Source organism: Dasypus novemcinctus, chromosome 11 (assembly GCF_030445035.2).
Source record: "Dasypus novemcinctus isolate mDasNov1 chromosome 11, mDasNov1.1.hap2, whole genome shotgun sequence".
Taxonomy (NCBI): domain Eukaryota; kingdom Metazoa; phylum Chordata; class Mammalia; order Cingulata; family Dasypodidae; genus Dasypus; species Dasypus novemcinctus.
Genome location: NC_080683.1, coordinates 11,106,981 through 11,126,674, shown reverse-complemented (window position 1 = coordinate 11,126,674; position 19,694 = coordinate 11,106,981). Strand labels below are relative to the sequence as shown.

General features: G+C 38.5%; 1 protein-coding gene across 1 annotated transcript in view; it reads right to left on the bottom strand.

Moving 5' to 3' along the window:
- The window catches only part of DNAH8 (dynein axonemal heavy chain 8), a 467,072-nt gene that overhangs the window by 71,099 nt on the left and 376,279 nt on the right, over positions 1-19,694 (bottom strand). Inside the window, exons 84-86 of the mRNA XM_071218442.1 lie at positions 11,742-11,863; positions 9,212-9,330; positions 6,700-6,902 (exon numbers count right to left, since the gene is read on the bottom strand). Of these exons, the coding sequence (XP_071074543.1) occupies positions 6,700-6,902; positions 9,212-9,330; positions 11,742-11,863 (444 nt within the window). The remainder of the gene's footprint in view (positions 1-6,699; positions 6,903-9,211; positions 9,331-11,741; positions 11,864-19,694) is intronic.

Here is a 19,694-nt window from a genome sequence, read left to right as displayed (position 1 = left end):
TAGAATCTCTAGCATTCTGGTAACTATAAGCAGTGAGACTGGACATCCTTTTCTTGTGTCTGATCTTAGAGGGAGTTCATGCAGTCATTCACTATTAAGTATAGCATCAGCTGTGGGTTTTCCATCTATTAAATTAAGGAAGTTTCCTTCTATTCTTAGTTTGTTGGGTGTTTTTGCCATGAAAAGGTGACAGATTTTTAAGATGCTTTTTCTGTGTCTTTTGAGTTGGTCATGTGGTTCTTAGTTCTTTATTCTATCAACATGATTTATTATATTGATTGATTTCAGATGCTAAACCAACCTTGAATTCCTGGGATAAATATCACAGGGTTTTGGTATATAATACTATAATACTTTTTTTTTTAAGATTTATTTATTTTATTTATTTAATCGGCCCCCCCCCCCCCCCCCCCCCCCCGTTGTCTGTTCTCCGTGTCTATTTGCTGCGTCTTGTTTCTTTGTCTGCTTCTGTTGTCGTCAGCCGCACGGGAAGTGTGGGCGGCGCCATTCCTGGGCAGGCTGCACTTTCTTTTGCGCTGGGCGGCTCTCCTTATGGGCACACTCCTTGCGCATGGGGCTCCCCTACGCGGGGGACACCCCTGCGTGGCGCGGCACTCCTTGCGCGCATCAGCGCTGCGCATGGGCCAGCTCCACTATAATACTTTTTATATGTTACCAGATTCACACTGCTAGTCTTTTTGTTGAGAATTTTTGTGTCTGTATTCATAAGGAATAATAGTTTGTAGTTTTCTTTTCTTGTGATATATTTGGTTAGTTTTGTTATTAGTGTAATATTGAGCTCAGAATGAGTTGGGCAAATGTTCTTTCTTCTTCCTCTATGTTTTAGAAGAATTCACCAGCAAAGCCATATGAGCCAGAGAATTTCTTTGTGAAAGTTTTTTTTTTAAATTACTAAACTAAAATTACTTGTATGGGTCTATTCAGATTTTCTAATTTTCCCTTGGGTAAGTTTTTGTCATTTGTGTCTTTCTAGTAATTTGCCCATTTCATCTAGAGTACCTAATTTTTTGGCATAATTTTTCACTGTATTCCCTTATAGCCCTTTTTTATTTCTTCAGGCAGGAGTGATATCCCCTTTCACTCCTGATTTTAGTGATTTTCTAAACTGCATCTTCTTTCTTTTTTTCTTGGTTGGTCTAGCTAAAGGTTTTTTGTTGACCTTTTCATAGAAACTTTTGGGTGCACTGATTTTCTCTGTTTTTATATTCTCCATTTCATTTATTTAGACTCAAGTCTATAATTTCACCCCTTCTGCTAGCTTTCAATTTATTTTGCTCTCTATTTCTATTTTTAAGGTGGTAGGTTAATTTATTTATTTGAGGACTTTCTTGTTTTTAAGTATAGGTAAACAAATATTTGATGAATTGTCCTAATAGCCCAGAAAAAACAGACTGATTGACATTGGAAAAGTGAGGAAGCATCTCACTCTTGAAAGGATAGAGGTAGGGAAGGCCAGTGAGACAAAGCCAGCGCAGACTGAGTTTTAGGAGAGAACTGGAAGAACTGCCAGGTCACAAGGAGCAGGCGCTGGAGAAATGGATGGATGCCGGGAGCATTTTTAGGAAATGTTGCTGTACCTAACACAGTACAATTACTCTTCAGTGATTATGGTTTTGCTTTGGTTGGTTGGTTTGTTTTGTTTTGTTTTGTTTTTTGAGAGACTATTAAAAGATTTAGATTGCCCGCCATTTATTTTCAAAATTAGATTGTGCCTCTTCAATATTCTCTTCCTTGATTTTTACTTGATTAGTGTAAAAGCTTTGGAAAATATAGTAAAGAAGGAAATGAAAATCACCAATATTCCTCTCTAGAGATCTTTATTCTAATCTCTTTAATGTGTACAGTCCTTAATCTCTTATCTTAGTTTTAAAAATTCAAAAAGCTCTAAACTTGGAAAGTTTCCACCACAAAAATGATTTGGTGGCAAAACCTGAAATGCATAAATGTGAGGTTACTTAGTCCTTTAATTATCCTTATTTTAAGAATAGCCATACTCTTATCTGCAACATATTATATGATATATGGAATATTACCTTTCCAAAAGCTGGAAAATTCTGAATATTGAAACATATCAGACCCTAAATGTTTTGAACAAGGGAATTTAAGATTTATCTTAAATACATATATATGTTTGTATTATATATGTATACAATATCTATATATACACATACACACATCTATTTTGTATCTCTACTTTTTAACATAAAATGCTGTGAACGTTTTACTGTCATTAAATATTCTTGGAAAATATAATTTTTAATGGTTGCATAGGGTTCCACTATGCCGATGCATCCTTGTACAGTCAACCACTACCCTTTATAAACTTGTTATTTTCAATTTTTCAATATTAAAAATAACACTAGATTAAACATACTTGCATATAAATGTTGAATTGTATATCTCAGTATATTCTTAGGCAATTTATAGCTTAAATGTAAACCATTTAATACTTTAGTCAACCTAGAATTTACTTTGGAGTTTAATGTGAGGTAAAAAAAAAATACTTTTACTTTTTTCTGAAGTTATCCTGCTGTCCTGACATCGTTTAATGACTAATCCTCTTTGCCTCCACTGATTTGAAATGCAAATCATATAAGCTATTATATATACGAGAGTCTAACTCTGGGCCATTTATTTTGCTCTATTCATCTCCTCTTCTCTGGCCCAGTTCAATGCTGATTAAATTATCTCCCTTTGATAAAGTTTTTAAAATCTGATGGCATTGGTTCACCATCCATTCCTTTTCTTTTTCAAGCTTTCTTGGCTATTCTTGTCCATTTATTGCTTCTAGATGATCTAATATCCCTCTATCCAATTAGAAAAAAAATATGTCATGGGAATTTCAATTAGGCCTGCACTCAATTTATAGATTAATTTAGAGAATATTGACATCTTTACAATATTAAATCTTTATACTGGGAATGTAGTTTAACTCTTCATTTTTTCTAATCGACTTTTATGTCGCTAAGAAAGTTTTATTGTTTTCTTTAAATACGCCTTTTAAAAATTATTTCTCAGTTTTGTTTATTTTTATTGCTATAGGGAATGGTATTTTTTCATTTCATATTACAAGAAAGCTCTATTGATTTTTATATATTTAATTTTTGACTGGCCACCCTACTGAACTATCCTACTGAATCTGATAGTTTTTCAGCTGATTCATTTGTGTTTTTTAGTTAGACAATTACATTGCCTGAGAGTAACGATGATTTTGTTCCCCTTTTCCAGTAGTTATGTCTTTTATTTATGTTTCTTACAACACATTGACAATATCTTCCACAACAGTACTAAATAATAGTGGTGATAGCAGACATCTCTATCTTATTCTTGACTTTAATGGATATGCCCCTAGATGTTCACCAGTAAGAATGATGCTGGTGTCTGAATTTGTATTCATTATCATTTTAATAAAATATTTTTCTATTCCTACTTTTTAAGATAATGTTAAATTTTTATAAAATGTCTTTTTTAAGCATCTACAAAGATAATAATATGGTGGCTTAAGACAGTCTTTCACTTATTGCTATGATGTTTTATAATCAGAAATTTCTTAATACCATCTCTTTCTTTTTTTCTCCCATGTAGTCCTCCTTGTTCAAGACACGTTATTATTCATTTTCTTCATGTTATCTTTTTAATGTTTCACTGAATTCTCCTTGCTAGTATGTTGTTTAGGATTCCTGCATTTATATTGATTAGTAGGGTAATCTGTGGTTTTCTTTCTTTTATGTCTCTATTATCTTGGTCAGTTTTTATATCAGAATTATGCTATTATCTTAAAATAAAAAGGAAAATGTATCCTCTTTTTCTATGTTCTTAAGCAGATATAGCAAGTAAAAATCCTTAGAAATTTTAAAGATCTCACCCAAAAAATCACCCAAGTCCAAAGTTTTTGTTGAGGTAATAATTTAAAGGTTTCTCATTTTTTCTCACCTTAATTATTAGTCTGTTTAGAGTTTCCAATCTTTTTTTAGAAAATGCATATATTTGTATTTTTCTAAAAACTTGTCAATTTTCATATTTTCAAATTTATCACCATAATTAAACACCATGTTCTCATTAGTTGTGTGTATATATATACATATATATATATATAATATGTTGTTACATCCACTTTCTCATTCTTACGTTTATGTATTTGTGTGTTGATTTCCTTTCTGAATCTGTCTCTCACTGCAGATCCTGACCATCTCCAAGTGACAATTATAATCAGATTTTTTCCTGTAAATTCTTATTTGATTCTATCACACCCCTCAAGTTATTGTCAGGTGACTGGTTAATTAATCCAATAAAGGAAGGGAGAGGGAGTGAAAGAGAAAGACTACTGAAATGGGATACAAGCCCTAGGATTCAGTCCTGTCACCAACTAGCTGCAGGGCCTTATCTCCAGACCTTGGTTTCTCAGCAATAAAATAAGGTGGTTGGATTTCAAGATCTCCAGAGTCCCATTCACCTTGAGCATTCTATGATTATCCATTATCCAGTTATTCAAATAAAACATTAATAGTTGAGACTAGATTAATATGTTTTTCTGCCCACACAATGCTTTAGTTTTGACAACTATCTTTAGGACTTTAACCCCAAAGTAGTGAATAGCCTGAGACTTCCTAACATTGCTAGAAGCGATTTAGCAGAAGAATTCTTTACAAAAGTCATTGGGTACTTCATCCAAAATCAATTCTACTTTGTTTCAGTATCCTAACAAAGTAGACAATAGAAGCTGGAATTGTTGTCAGAAAGACTAAAGTAATAGCAAGAAATGGAAATCACCAAATTGTCAAGCAAAGTAGGAGAAGTTGAAAGATAACACTATCAAGTTATGACACAATTCTAGCCTGATATACCTATTTGATGCCATAATTCTAATTTCTCCCAAAGCCAATCTTGAATTTTTTAGTTCTGTACTAGACAACAGCATTATTTTAAATTAACATGTGAAATAACTCTAGCATAATACCTCCTTTTCCTACAAACAATATTCCCTTCCTCTGGGAATGTACTACCCCCACCTCTGCTACCTACATGTGGTTCCTGCTACGAACCTATCTCTATACCAGCAGCTCATTGATTGGCCCAGAAAGGAACACATGACCAAAGGTCAACCAATGAGTTTCTTCCCTGGACGTTTGGACTCAGGACCAAGAGAGTAAGAAGGGCTTCCCCATGAGTGCTGAACTTGTAAGCAGTGAAGCACAAGAGCCACCAGAGGTCACAAATTCTGCCCCACGGAGAAGGCTGATTTCTGGCAAGAGAGAAAGGAGCCTATGTGCAGAGGGAACTGGGGCACAGAAGCAGCTGGCCAAAGACTCACAGAGAAATAGATCCAAGAGATATTTGCAAACTCAAAGCTGCAAGAGAGGCACTACTTTTAGATCAACTCAGGCACTTGGCATCCTGCAGTAAATACCAGACCAAAACAACCTCCTTTTAAAGGTGCTTAATGAGACTGAACTATGATCAATTGCCAACAGAATCTGGGAATTTGTTTCATTGGATATCGATATTTAGAAAGAAAAAAAATGACCATTTCAGTACAGATCAATATAGAATACAGAACAGTGTGATGACAACGAACAGAGCAAAGTCAAGATGAGAAAAGAGGAAGTGAATATAGATCATGTTACCATAAGCTCATGCTTTTCAATAACTTATTGCACAGGGATCTGTGGCTAATACTTGGACATGACAGAATCAATTTAATGCCATGCTCATAGTAACTATGTAATATATTCAATGTAAGTTATATTTCATAGAGTAGGTATATAAATTGATAACCAATCACTTGTATAATTTTTATGGAGACCTGAATGAATTAAAGAATGAATTAATTCTTCAATTTGTTATAGAGATCTGAACCTGGCAGACTCCAAAAACTTTCAGATTTTCTGAGTATGCTGAGTGGATAAACATCCCTCCTTACAGAATGGCTCGATCTTGTCAGGGTGTGCTCTGCAACATGCAGTCCCTTTCTGTTAGCCCCACTGACTCAGTCACTGCTCCCACTACTTATGTGTTTATAACTTCAGACCCTGCCTCCCTCCCCGAGAATAACTTCCCTTCTATGTCCCATATGCTCATCCTGCTCAAAATATCATCACTGTTATGCTTTCCAAGTAGCTCTGAATCCTGTAATCAAGCCCCCTCTGTGAACTTTATTGCAGTAGTTGTCACATTGTCTTCAGCTACATTTTAGTTTATCCTTCCCAATAATGTTGTATTAGTCTTTATACTCCCTGAATCTAGTACACTGTCTGTCCTAAATGGTTACTGAATGAAAACAAGAATGAATGAATCACTAATCACTATGCATTGCAATAATGGTTGTTATTTGATTTGTGACAAAATAAATTTTGCTGTAATTTTATAAGAATTTCAGTAAAATTTGATCTTGAATTTTCATCCTTGCTAGCCTACTATCCATGCAGTCATCCACTTACACCTTTAAAAAAAAAAACAAACAGTATATGATAGTTGAGTGTGTTCCTCTCTGCAAAAAGATACCTATACCACACCCTCACGTTAGGAGAGATCTGAAAGGGAAGAAAGAGGGAGAAGTTAATTATTTTCCTAACTTAATTTTATGGATATATTTCTAAGACTCAGTTATGAAATTCTGAATGGCAAATGTGTAATAAAAACATGGGAGTTTTGTTAAGTTTCATAGATTGCTGACTATACCCAGCTTCAATTTCTTGGCCAATGCATCAATTTGAATGGTGGGATCAGATCCCATGGACAGGAAACATATCAGAGGTGTTCGTGTATCACTTTCTTCCCAAGTTTTCTCCAGATTTAAGATGACTGGTTCTGTGTACTTCTCCTCCAAAGAATCTGCAATATACTTTCTTGCTTGAAAAACAGTACGATCTGGGCACCAAGACCTGGAAATGAATACAAGTTAGAGTGAAATAAACTTAGTGTCTGCATTTTTTATTCTTTTTAATTCTAGGCACTGAAAGAACACACATTTAATTTGCAAAAGGACAACAAGGTAATGCTCCCTCATGAAAATCTATGTAAGAGGGATGTCAAAATGTTTATCTCTGGATGAGTGTAAATTTAATCACATGGTGTTGGTGGTAGGTGGTTGGCAGGTACAACACAATCTGCTGTTGATCTGGAAAGATCATCTAAGTCAGATAACCCAAGTGTCTCAATTGGCACTACTATTAAATTTTTTAAATATATTTTTATTACAGAAGTCGCAACCTTATAAAACAACATGCACATATGTGGAATTCCCACCCAACACCCTTTCACTAACACACCACACCATTATGGAACATTTGTTACAGATTATGAGTTAATACCATCAGGCTGTTACTGCTAACTAAGGTCCATAACTTACATTTGACATATTTTTTCTATATCACCCTATTATTAACCCAGTACATCTTTGGCATTGGTGTAAGAATATTAGAGTATTGCTGTTATACTCCATAGGTTACCTTAACTATTTTTCCCATGCTTCTCCACATTTTAAAAAATTAATTATTTTTGAAAATCAGTGATTATCCCTAGTCATTGAGGCCACCAGCTTCAGGTAAGCAACTCCTCACTCAAACTAATCACAGTATACATGAGTATGTTCTTTCTTGGAAAAATATTTATTGAAGGTCTACTCCATGTCAAGACCTGTTCCACTGCTGACAATTAAGCCGGGAACAAAGAGAAAGTGTTCTCTGCTGGCTCCAGCACACAGTGAGGCCAACTTGATGTACGCTCTGAAGCTCTGAAGTCTTAAGGGGGGAATCAACACGTCAAAGGTGTCAGAAGTTGATCAGCAAGCACTTATGTAATACTGTTTGTGTACTGTATATTATGGTAGGTTCTATACACAGGCATTTTTATTAAATAAATGCCATTTGATATTTATACTTTAGATCAAAGGCAAGCATACAGATTTTATTTGCTAGTAGAATACACTATCAATTGACATAGATCCAATTTTTAAATGATGGAAAAAAGATAGTCACATCTACTCCAGTAAAACTAGTAGCCTTTCATACTCTGTAGAGCATGAAGTAGCACTGCTGACTGCTCCTGCCATTCACAAATGGTGACACTATCCAGAAAACCGTTTTGTCTCAGGCATGCAAGTTCAGGTGTATGACATTATTGCTCCAAAAAGACCTGACATGTTTTTGTGATTCTTTGGGTGGCCTCATATCTCTACAACCCTACCCTCTCCACATTGCCTACCAATCTCCCTCACTCTATTTTACACACACACACACACACACACACACACACACACACACACTTCAGTTGGTTTTCCAATACAGAAGTCTTCTTTAATTACTGACTGTTTAGAGAATGTGAAAGGTGAGAAGAGAGAGGAATGTTTTTCTTTAACATCAACTTCAAACTTTTGCTTCCATTTTCATAGGCAAAATAGCACTCATATTTTACAATGCCATACTCTTATTTTTCTCAAATGAAATTTAATTTTAACTTACAAGCTAATAGTCTTGTAACTTTGTAAGATCTACTTTCTTTTTTTAAAGATTTATTTATTTATTTAATTCCCCCCCTCCCCCGGTTGTCTGTTTTCTGTGTCTATTTGCTGCGTCTTGTTTCTTTGTCCGCTTCTGTTGTTGTCAGCGGCGCACGGGAAGTGTGGGCGGTGCCATTCCTGGGTAGGCTGCACTTTCTTTCGCGCTGGGCGGCTCTCCTTACAGGGCGCACTCCTTGCGCATGGGGCTCCCCTACGCGGGGGACACCCCTGCGTGGCACGGCACTCCTTGCACACATCAGCACTGCGCATGGGCCAGCTGCACACGGGTCAAGGAGGCCCGGGGTTTGAACCGCGGACCTCCCATGTGGTAGACAGACGCCCTAACCACTGGGCCAAATCTGTTTCCCAAGATCTACTTTCTTAAAGAATTCCATAATAAATAATTCTGATAAATGATTAACAAAGTAAATAATTAAAACATTTTTCACTCTTTTTCTTTTTTTGCTAAAAGCACTATCATTAATACATTGTCAAAGTACACCACTTCCTGCCACCATCACCATTTTATTTTTCTCGACAAGGAATGAAGAATTACCATCCCAAACTACAATTTAGAAGCACATACATTTCTTAAAATAACTTTAGGGATGTAGTAAAATAAATTCATAGTGGTAAGATCTGTAATTCATGAGTATGAAGAGTGATGCTTCCAGATCTAATACCTATTCTCACCTGATAAGTAAAAGTTTGCGGTAGGTATCTAGTGAATCGTTATATCCGTCAGGGATAATTTCCTCTTCTGGAGCATCTTTATCAAACCAGCTTTTCCAGCCCTTCTCATTACGAGATATCTAAAACAAGGAAGTCATAGAAATATACGTGCTTAGAATATATTAGAGAAGATTCTGGATAACCGTAGAAGGTCATTCTTTACAGACCAATACTTTTTCAAGCATAATAACAGTTAAAATTTTTCTTCAGAGTCAGTGACTCAAACGTGGATATTATTATTCTCTTTCATATTTTCCATTATTGTTCCACATTATTCACTAAAATTAGTATCATATATACTACAAAAATGGTTGGGCAGGAAAAAAAAGTACTCCAGAGTTTCTCAATTTTGGCCCTATTGGCACCTTGAGCCGGATAATTCTTAGTTTGGGGGAACACCTTGTGCATCTTAAGGTTCTCAGCAATCTACCTACTAGATGCCAGTAGCACCTACTCACCCTCAAGTTGTGACCATCAGAAATGTCTCTAGGCATTGCCAGATGTCCCCTGGGACAGAAAAGAGGACAAAATTGCCTTTGGTTGAGAACCAAAGCTTCTGGGGCAACCTGCACATGGGATGGGCAATGGAATGATGTCCAACCCCTTGCAGTTTACCTTCATTTCCCACTCCTTTTCCTAGCCCTCACTTTTTAGCACAAGCCACTTCCACACATTAAACAGCCAAGGATGCCAAGGACAGGGCAGCTGCTATTTGAGGTTTTGTTTCAATTCCTGACACCCTCTCAGCTGGGAAACTGATCTTCTCCTACTTTCTTTATTCCCTTCTACAGACAGGACACACTGACCAACTGCCACCTGATGGCAGGTCCCCACTGAACTTCTGTGACCTTCATGGGAAATGCTCCTCCCCTCACTTCTGTCCTGTCCAATGAAGAGGTGAAGAGGAATTGAAGAGAAATAAGTCATGATATCATGGAAAGAGCATATGCCACTTTGCCACTTATCAGCTATTTGGCTTTGGGTTGGTACCTAACCTTTTGGAATCTCAGTTTTCTTATCTATAAAAAGGGGACAAAAATATATCCCTTGCAGGATTATTATTGTTGCAAAGTACATATCCCACAGTAAGCAATAGTAGTAATCAGATTCTAACCAACAGATTCTTAAAATCTTGACAGGCAAGCAATAATCCATATCCTTATATCAAGATAACCTATCAGCAGACGGCATGGGTTTTGAGTGCTTTTTCCATGGGTGACTGAAGTTTTTCCTTGCTCAGTCTCCAATCAGACCCAGAACAAGAGCACTTAAAAAAAACAAAAAACAAAAACAAGATATTTGTCTGGGATTAGGGGACTTGTCTATGACAAGTCACAAAACACACAAAACAAAGTTTACTGTCCACCCTCAGTACTTCTGAGGAACTTCTTCAGTTGATACCCAACCACAGATGAATTGGTAAAGAGTCTCCATAACACACACCTAGTGTGGTACATTCTTGGAAAAGATCAGTGATTATAGCATGAGGTCTCTCGCAACTTGCGATCTACCAACTGCCCCATCTGCCAGTCACCAGCAACTACAGAAAACAGACAATTAGCAGGTTTTATACCAGGTTTTATACTCCATTAGTGACAGGCAATTGTAACCAAAAGGTCCCAGTAATAAACAATCGTCTTTATTCTGAGTTGCATAGTTGTTTTCCAGGGATGGCTGAATCAACAACTAATCTACAATAACCAATTTATATTTTCAAATAAGAAAAAAACAACAACAGGTAAACTGGAGCTGTTTTCCTCCATTAAAATGACTGATTTTAAAAAGGAGCTCAATTTCTTAATTTGTCCCAAATTCAAGTTTGCATAAATGACTTATCATCAGCAGAAGTAAAAATATAAGAACACCAATATGCTACAATAAAAGGACCCACCTACTAGTTACTAGTTCTGCTTCTGAAAGTAATTCAAGTGGGCATATAAAAATGGCTCATGTCCACCACAGAAGGAAAAGGCAGGCTCTGAGTTGAAGTGACTTGCTCAAGGATACAGCTAGTAAGAAGCAGAGCCCGGGTTCAAACTCAGACAATCTGATTACAGTGTTTACACTCAGACATTTTGCCCACCCCTCTGAGGATAAAAATGTCAAACAAAATAAGGTTATCAAACATCAGGAGGATGGAAAATCCCTAGACCAAAGGTGAGGGTGATATTTGGAAAGATTTATTAATAGATGGAAAAAAGTAAAGTTTGTGTATTTTTTAAAGTCTGTTATATGTGACAGCCATGTGTATGGGATTAAGATCCTATAGGAAAAATACCCAGTGAACTTCTTTTTTTGATGTTAAATAAATACACTTGTTTTCTTAGTTAGAAAAATAAAGGTTACCCCTGAGTCCATCTAAGATCTCACCCTATTGTGTTCACTCCCTTAGATGAAGAACTGTGATGAAGAATTGTTTGCCAGGGAGGAACAGTTAAAATGGCCCATGTCTATATGGGTTTTCAGATACTTTTAACCAGTCCTTTATTACCTGATTCATAATTTCTGCAAATTGTGGAAGTTTACTCAACTCCACGAGATTCAGCCAGGTCATATCAAGGATCCAGCGGAATGGTTTGGGAGGGCAGGCCTTCAGATCCAGAGCTGCTCCCCCTGGGGAAGAAGGTCAGACAGCGTGAGTCAGGTCAGGTTGTACTTTGTTTATAGAAATGTACTTTCCAAATAATAAAAAATGAGATAACCATATTACAGAAAATGTGGTTACATTTTTTATGTATTTTCTTTAAGTCTTCCTGCTTTATTTACTGATTTATACCATCTTATAAGCTGCAGATAATAATTCCTTGTCAATTTTTTCTGCAAAGAATTTTGCCCAGATGTTTCCAGTTGCTTGTCTTTTTATTTTTTTATTTTTCAACTATCTGTTGAAATTTAAAAATTTTATATCAGTGAATAGGCTTATCTTACCAAGCATGACTTAAATCCTTCTTTAATTAGTCCTCACTCCTCCAAAGTTTGATTCTCAATTCTTTTTTTTAACCAAGACAGATGGATGGATATAGACTGATGGATATCATCGAATCGTATTTTGAAGCAAATTGAAAGTCAAATGAGCATACTCAATGTGGCAAGTTTCCATCAAAATATGTGATTATATTCACAATTTCAAAATTTCTCTAAAGAATGCCATTAGTAATGTTTATCATATTAATTCCAGCTCCACAGCTCTTTAACTCAAATACATGCAAAACCATTCTTCTTGAAACTCTCAATCCTATGAACTCACCAAATCCTCCCACTTTACATTCTAACCCTTCAGCAAAAAGAGAGAAGGAAGGAGACTAAGGTCTTTGTCTCAACCTAGCACCCTCCTGAGAAGGTGTATGAGCTGACAGACTCCTTTCAGTAAACCCTTTTCTACACAGAAGATTTGTGACCAGCTCTTCTGAGTCCTATGAACCTTTAGAACATGTAAACCTTCCTCTCACTGCTCTCTGTCCCCTGCAACCTGGTGAAAGAGGGAGCGTTCCTGGATAGCACCATTATTGCTAATGCCAGGAGTTACCGAAGGAGAAGCAACCATTAGGGAGGGCCACCTGTGGTCTTTTTTTTTTCCTTTCTTTTTTTAATTAGAGAAGTTGTAGGTTTACAGAAAAATCATGTACAAAAGACAGAGTTCTCATATGCATAACACCTGCCATTAGTGTGGTACGTTTGCTACAATTTATGAAAGAACATTTGTATAATTGTACTGTTAACTATAGCCCATCATTTACCATAGGGTTCACTGCACCTGCAGTTTTAACAGATTCTGCTTCTCTAACAAACCCATCCCTTTCTTTCTTAGATATTTTCCAGAGAAATGTTTTCCTGTGACCCTAAGGCTCAGAGACACCAGAAGACATCTAAGCTACCTCGGTGTTTCCAAACATAATGTGCACCTAAACCAACCCAGAAAAATCACAGCCCCTACTAGTCCCCCAAATATCCTGGCTCTGCCACTTACTAGCTGTGTCAACTTTAACAAGAAGATCAAGCTCTGTTTCCTCATCTGTCAAATGGAAGTAATAACAGAACCCACCAGACTGGTTTTTGTGAAAACTAAATAAATTATGTAGAAAGCCTGCAATAGTCTCGACCCATAGTAGGAGTCATATGAGCATTAACTGTTATTTGAACATTAGCTCTCTCTCCCTCCCTCTCCCTCTGTCTCTCTCCACCCCACCCCCACCCCCACCACCCCCACTTTGGAAGGCCCAGGTTCAGTCCAAGCTGGAAGGCAAGAACAGACCCTGTAAGTGACTTTTTGTCCATAATATATGACAAATGAAAGACAATATATTTCTAGAATAACCAGGCAGGGAACACAGTACATCAGTTACTCTGTAATGTAGGATTGCCTCTGGTATTGATTTCATTTTTCAAAGTGTTTTGGCATTCTAAGTTGAAGAATAAAGTCAAAGTCACCTTACAGATATTGCAGAAAAGAAGCAGTGATTGATAAAAAAAATAAAAGGGATTGTCACTCAGGAAGTCAAACATTTCTGCCATGATGTGTTTCTTTCTTCCTTTCCCTTAAGTATTGAGTTCAAAATGATAAAAAGTATCTATGATGCAAGGGTCATTTTTGTGAAGTTTGTAAAAAACAATTAGAGTCATACTGTCTTGAGGAAAAAAAATAATTCAGTCAAAAGGTAAACCAGTTCAAAACGAATATAAATTGTACAACAAACCAGTTTTGTGTTAAAAAAACAACAAACTTTTTTACTGCTGAGCCAATTGTACCTCTGTCAATCAACCTCTCCCACATACAGACCTCAGATTAATCTTCCTGAAGCACCGTTCTGTTTGTGCCACATTCCTGCTCATAAAACATTCGATAACTCCCTACTGGCAACTAAATTAAATCCAAACTTCTCTGTACAATCTGGTTCTCCCTGACTCTCCAGTTTTAGGGTCACAAATGTATTCATGCCACAACCCAAATGTGCCAGCTTCTTTATTGTTCTGTAACAAATCTAACCCTCCTCATGAGTTCCCTCCCCATGACATGGCCTGTTTTTCTGTCTTCTCTGACTTACATACTCCTGTCAAAGAACCCAGTTGTGTGTGTTTGCAAGGTTGGAAAAAGTGAGGTGGGGGAAATTGTATCTTGATGGGGAAGAGGCCTAGGATCTGCAGGCTGCCCTCTGGTCTCCATTGTCTCAGTCACAGGCTGGGATCCCCACATTGTATTCTCTGAGCTACAACAAATCCCCTCCGACCTGTGTGGGCACTGGGCTGCTATCCACAGCCCAAGCACCTGACCCTGGTCCTTTGTGTCCAGTTACAAAGTCCCCTTGTCTTGAAGCCCCTTGGTTCAAATCCCAGTCATCTGCTGTACATCAGCCCTCATTTCCTGGTCACCTCACTGCTGCTGGTCAAACCCCAGGCTCATCCATCTAGCCACTCCCTCCATCAATGCTGCAATGCTTCTTCCATGCTATGTTTGTACCTGGGCAGAATGCAGGAGCATCTCCCTAGCTGGATGTTGCTACAGCACTCTTCTCCTGAGGTCCAGCCTTGGGAGACAGGGAAAAGATGAGAATCTTTGCCTCTGACCTCTTTGTTCTACCTCTGGCTCTCTTTTCCTTCCCACAATCTACTAAGGGCCAAGAGGCCAGGTTTCCACTTCTTTCTATAGTTATATCTGCCTCTTTCTGTGGGACCATACTGACAGAGGGGACTCAGAAAGAAAAGCCAGCTTACCAATAAGGAAAGATCTCAAAGTTTATCCCCATGCCACTTACATTCTACTAGTAGAAGGCTTTCTCAAGTTGCATGGCCCATTTTGCTGCTGCTGCTGAAGTTCCCACATGTTTGGGAACATTTTTATAATTGTACTGCCCAGTGCCCATCTAATCCAGTGCCCCCAATACTGGAGATGTGGCACCAAATACAAGTGAGAGCTTAAAGGTGACTAGAATGCCACAAAGTAGCTTTCTGGATTAGGTATATTCATGCTGACTTTATTTAAACATCACAGAGACTAAAACCCCATGCTTCTGCACCCTCCTAGAGGAAGCTGCTCCATCTCTCCCAGATTGCACTGGTTGTTTTCCTCTGGGCCCCTACAACCTCTTGCACATGGAGATACTGGGGTGCTCACACTCCAAGGTCATATAGCAAGTCAGTGCCAGAGCCTGATCCATTTCCCTGGTCCCTAGTTCAGTGCATCCTTTACCAAACCATTGTTTTCCTTCTCCCTGTGCCCTAAGACACCAACTTCCCCAGCTATATTAGACCTGAGAATATGTATGAATCAGATGACATATTTCAATTTCCTTTGAACTAAAAGAAATAAAACCTGTGTTCATGAAAAAGATACAATTAAGGAAGAAATTTCAGAGATGATGCTAAATCATTTACAAAGATCCCACAATGGTAATCTAACCTGGATATAAGGAATGAATTAACTGAAGTAGGAAAAGGAATTGATAGAATGATAAGAAATTATAGAATTCTGCCCATTTATTGTAAAAAACAGGTTGAGGGTAAAGGTATCATATCCTGTCACCTTTCAGTATAAATTTGAAAATACATTTTCTTCCTAGATTACCTCTCTCATTTTCACAGCTTTGGTTGTTTTTCTGTTTTTGTTTTTTGTTTTTCCTTATGTCCCATCTTTGTAGCTGTCTGATGTCTGGGTTATCTTTTCTGTCTGCTGGATAGCTCAAACTAGACATATCTGTGTAGTCACTAGAAGTGGTCACCAACACTTAGTTTGTCCTGCACATCATTTCCTGTGAAGTGGGTTCCTTAATCAGAAACAATGCTGTGTGGAATACCATGGTAGTAGATTAAGTTCGTGATTGGTAGTTTTGGAAGAAGTACTGTGTGCAGGGAAGGCAAACCCATATCCAGAGCATGTGTCTATTCCAGTTAGAACAAATCATTACCCCTTCCATGATAGAAGTGGTCCAATGTGATTAACCTGCCACCAGGTAGCAGGATGATCACCTTGAGGAATGATGATACATCAGGGGCTGAGTGTGGGTCTCTGCTGCTTGCAGACTGGGCACTCACCAGTGGCTGTAGCCAGTTCAGCCTTGGTGAGGAGAAGTCCATGTTACTAAGCTATGCATAAACTCCATCCCTACCACCATGGCCACTTTGTTCATGAGCCCATTGGACAATGACAGGAGTGGCTGGGGAAAGAGGCTGAATGCTAGCCACAGAACTAGCTGTGGTCATCTTATCTACTTGATCATTAAAATCTTCCTCTGCTGTAGTCACCCTCTGGTGAGCATTCACATGAGACACAAATATTTTCATGTTTTTTGCCCACTCAAAAAGGTCTATCCACATACCTCTTCCCCAGATCTCTTTGTCAACAATTTTCCAATCATGTTCCTTCCAGTCTCTGATCTTCCAGCCCAACCATTGGCAACAGCCCATTAATCAGTTTATAAACACACCTGTGGCCATTTCTCCTACCAACCAAAATGAACAACCAGGTGCACTGCTAGAGGTCTGCCCACTGGGAGGATTTCCTCTCACTACTGTCCTTCAGGAACATCCCAGAAAGTGGCTGCAGTGCTGCAGCTGTCCACTTTCAGGTGGTTCCTGCATACCATGTAGAACCATCCATAAACCAGGCCCAAGTTTTCTCTTAGTCAAATGGTTATAAGGGACTCTCCGAGAGGCCATGGCTATGGGCTCAGAAAGAGAAGATAACATGGCAGGAGTTGTAATCATGGACATTTGAGCCACTTCCTCATGTAACTTACTTGTGCCTTCAGGACCTGCTCGAGCCCTATCTCGTATATACCCCTTGCACTTTATTATGGAGTGCTGCTGTGCATACACAGCTTTGTGGTCTGGCAACTTGGTGGCCCATGATTAAGCATTCAATATCTACTAAGGCCCAGTAGCAGGCCAAAAGCTCTTCCTTAAAAGGACAGTAGTTATCTGCAAAGGTTGGCAGAGCTTTGCTTCAAAATCCTAAGGGTTTGCATTGTGATTCTCCTAAAGGGGCCTGCCAAAGCCTCAAGACGGCATTTCTTTTTGCCACGACCCTTCCAGCACCACTGGATCTGCTGGATCATATGGCCCAAGTGGCAGTGCAGGTTGCACAGCAGCCTGGACCTGCTGCAGAGCCTCCTCTTGCTCCCATTCAAAACTAGCAGCTTTTCTGGTCACTTGGTAAATGGGCTGGAGTAGCACACTCAAATGAAGAATATGTTGTCTCCAAAATCTGAAGAGACCAACTAAGCATTGTGCCTTTTTTGGGGGGGTTGTAAGAAGGGCCAGATGCAACAGCTTATCCTTCACTTTAGAAGGGATATCTTGACATGCCCATACTACTGAGGTGGAAGACCCATGTATTTTTATTGGATTGATCTCCCATTCTCTTTCACACTATTGCCTTACCAATAAGTCTATAGTAATTGCTACTTGTTGCTTACTAGGTCCAATCAGCATGATATCATTAATATAATGGACCAGCATGATGTTCGGAGGGAGGGAGAAACAATCAAGGTCCCTGTAGACAATATTATGACTTAGGGCTGAAGAGGTGATATACCCCTGAGGCAGGACAGTGAAGGTATACTGCTGGCCTTGCAAGCTGAGTGCAAACTGTTTCTGGTGGTCCTTACTAATGGCAAATTTTAAGAAAAAAGCATTTGCCACATCAATAGCTGAATACCAGGTATTAGGGGATGTGCTGATTTGTTCAAGCAATGATACCTCATCTGGAACAGCAGCTGCAATTGGAGTCACCACCTGGTTAAATGTATGATCATCTGCTGTCATCCTCCAAGATCCATCTGTTTTCTGCACATGCCAAATAGTAGAGTTGAAGGGGAATGTGGTGATAATCACCACCCCTTGATCCTCCTGATCCTTGATGGTGTCACTAATCTCTGCAATCCCTCCAGAATCTGGTAATGCTTTTGATTTACTTATTTTGTTAGGTAGGGGAAGTTCTAGTGGCTTTCACTTGGCCTTTCCTACCATAATAGCCTTCATTTCACAAGTCAGGGAACCAATGTGGGGATTCTGCCAGTTACTGAGTAGGTCTCCTCCAATTATGCATTCCAGAGTGGAAAGATAGCCATAGAATGGGTCTGGGGACCCACTGGACCCACTGTGAGATGGACCTGAGCTAAAACTCCATTAATCACCTCCATAAGCCCCTACTATTACTGGTGGACCACGGTGACATTTTGGTTCTCCTGGAATTAATGTCACTTCTGAACCAATGTCAAATAATATCCTGAATGTCTGACCATTTCCTTTTCCCCAATGCCCAGTTATCTACGTAAAAGGTTGTAATCTGTTTGGGGAATGCTGGGAGGAAGATTAACAGTATAAATTTTTGGCAGTGTAACAGGATCCTTCCTCCAAGGAGACCTAGCATTCCCCTCATTCAAGAGGTTCTGGGTCTGTAAACTGTCTCAAGTCTGGGAATTGATGAAGGGGATGTGACTCTTTGTTTCTGTAATTCAAGTTAGGATTTTGTTCACTCAAATCTGCATATACAGATCAAGTAGAAATTTAGTAGACTGCCCATCTATTTTACTTGTAGGAAATCCATGGTTTATTAGCTAATGCCATAAGTCTATGTGACTCAGACTCTTTTGACTGCTGCTTTGAGTCTGCCTATCACTGTGGTAGCCACGCCAACCTTATCTTTGGCTATTAAGTGCTGCTACTTGGTTTCTGCCAGACTGGGATTTGATCATCCCCATAGTGTTTAAGGATTCTAGTTCTTGACAGCAGTTCCCACAGTAATACATGATCTACAGAGAAGAGCAACCACAGAACTCTTCAACAAACATGGAGTTAGTCTCACAAATTTATTCCTCACAGTCCTGGTAAAAGGTATGTCCTCTGGACATTCCTGAGATCAGTGGGCAGGTCTTAAATGGTGAGTCCATTCTAGCATTCCAGTCTCTCTAAGCCTTTGGATCCCCTCATCTATAGTATACCAGAGTAAATATGGCATCTTGACCTCAGGCATTGTATGCCATTTTTTTGGTCCATGTTTCAGCCAGCCACCTGAACAAACTGTTAGAATCCTTCTAACCCCTCAAGCTGCAATAATGTATCCAAAAACTTTGCTTAGTGGACCCATATCAATAAATTAAGCCTGATCCAATTTTATATTCCTTCCACCATTATCCTATATCCTTAATATCCATACCCACACATATTCCCTTGATTTCTGTTTATATAAACTGGAAAACTCATGCAGTTCTTTTAGAGCATAGCGTACTTACTCATGGGTCACACTTTGTACTTCATCTTTGGGTGTTCGTTGTGATTTTAGTCTAGGTATAGGTCCAGAAGAGACGAGGGGTAGTGAGGGTGGGTAAGTAGAAGCATTATTACAGTGTCTTACAAGCCAGTTAGTTACCTTAGGGCTTTCACTTGCAGTTTCATCTGGTGATACAGGATTAATCTCTTCAGGTGGGGGTTGAATGGCAGACTCCTCAGG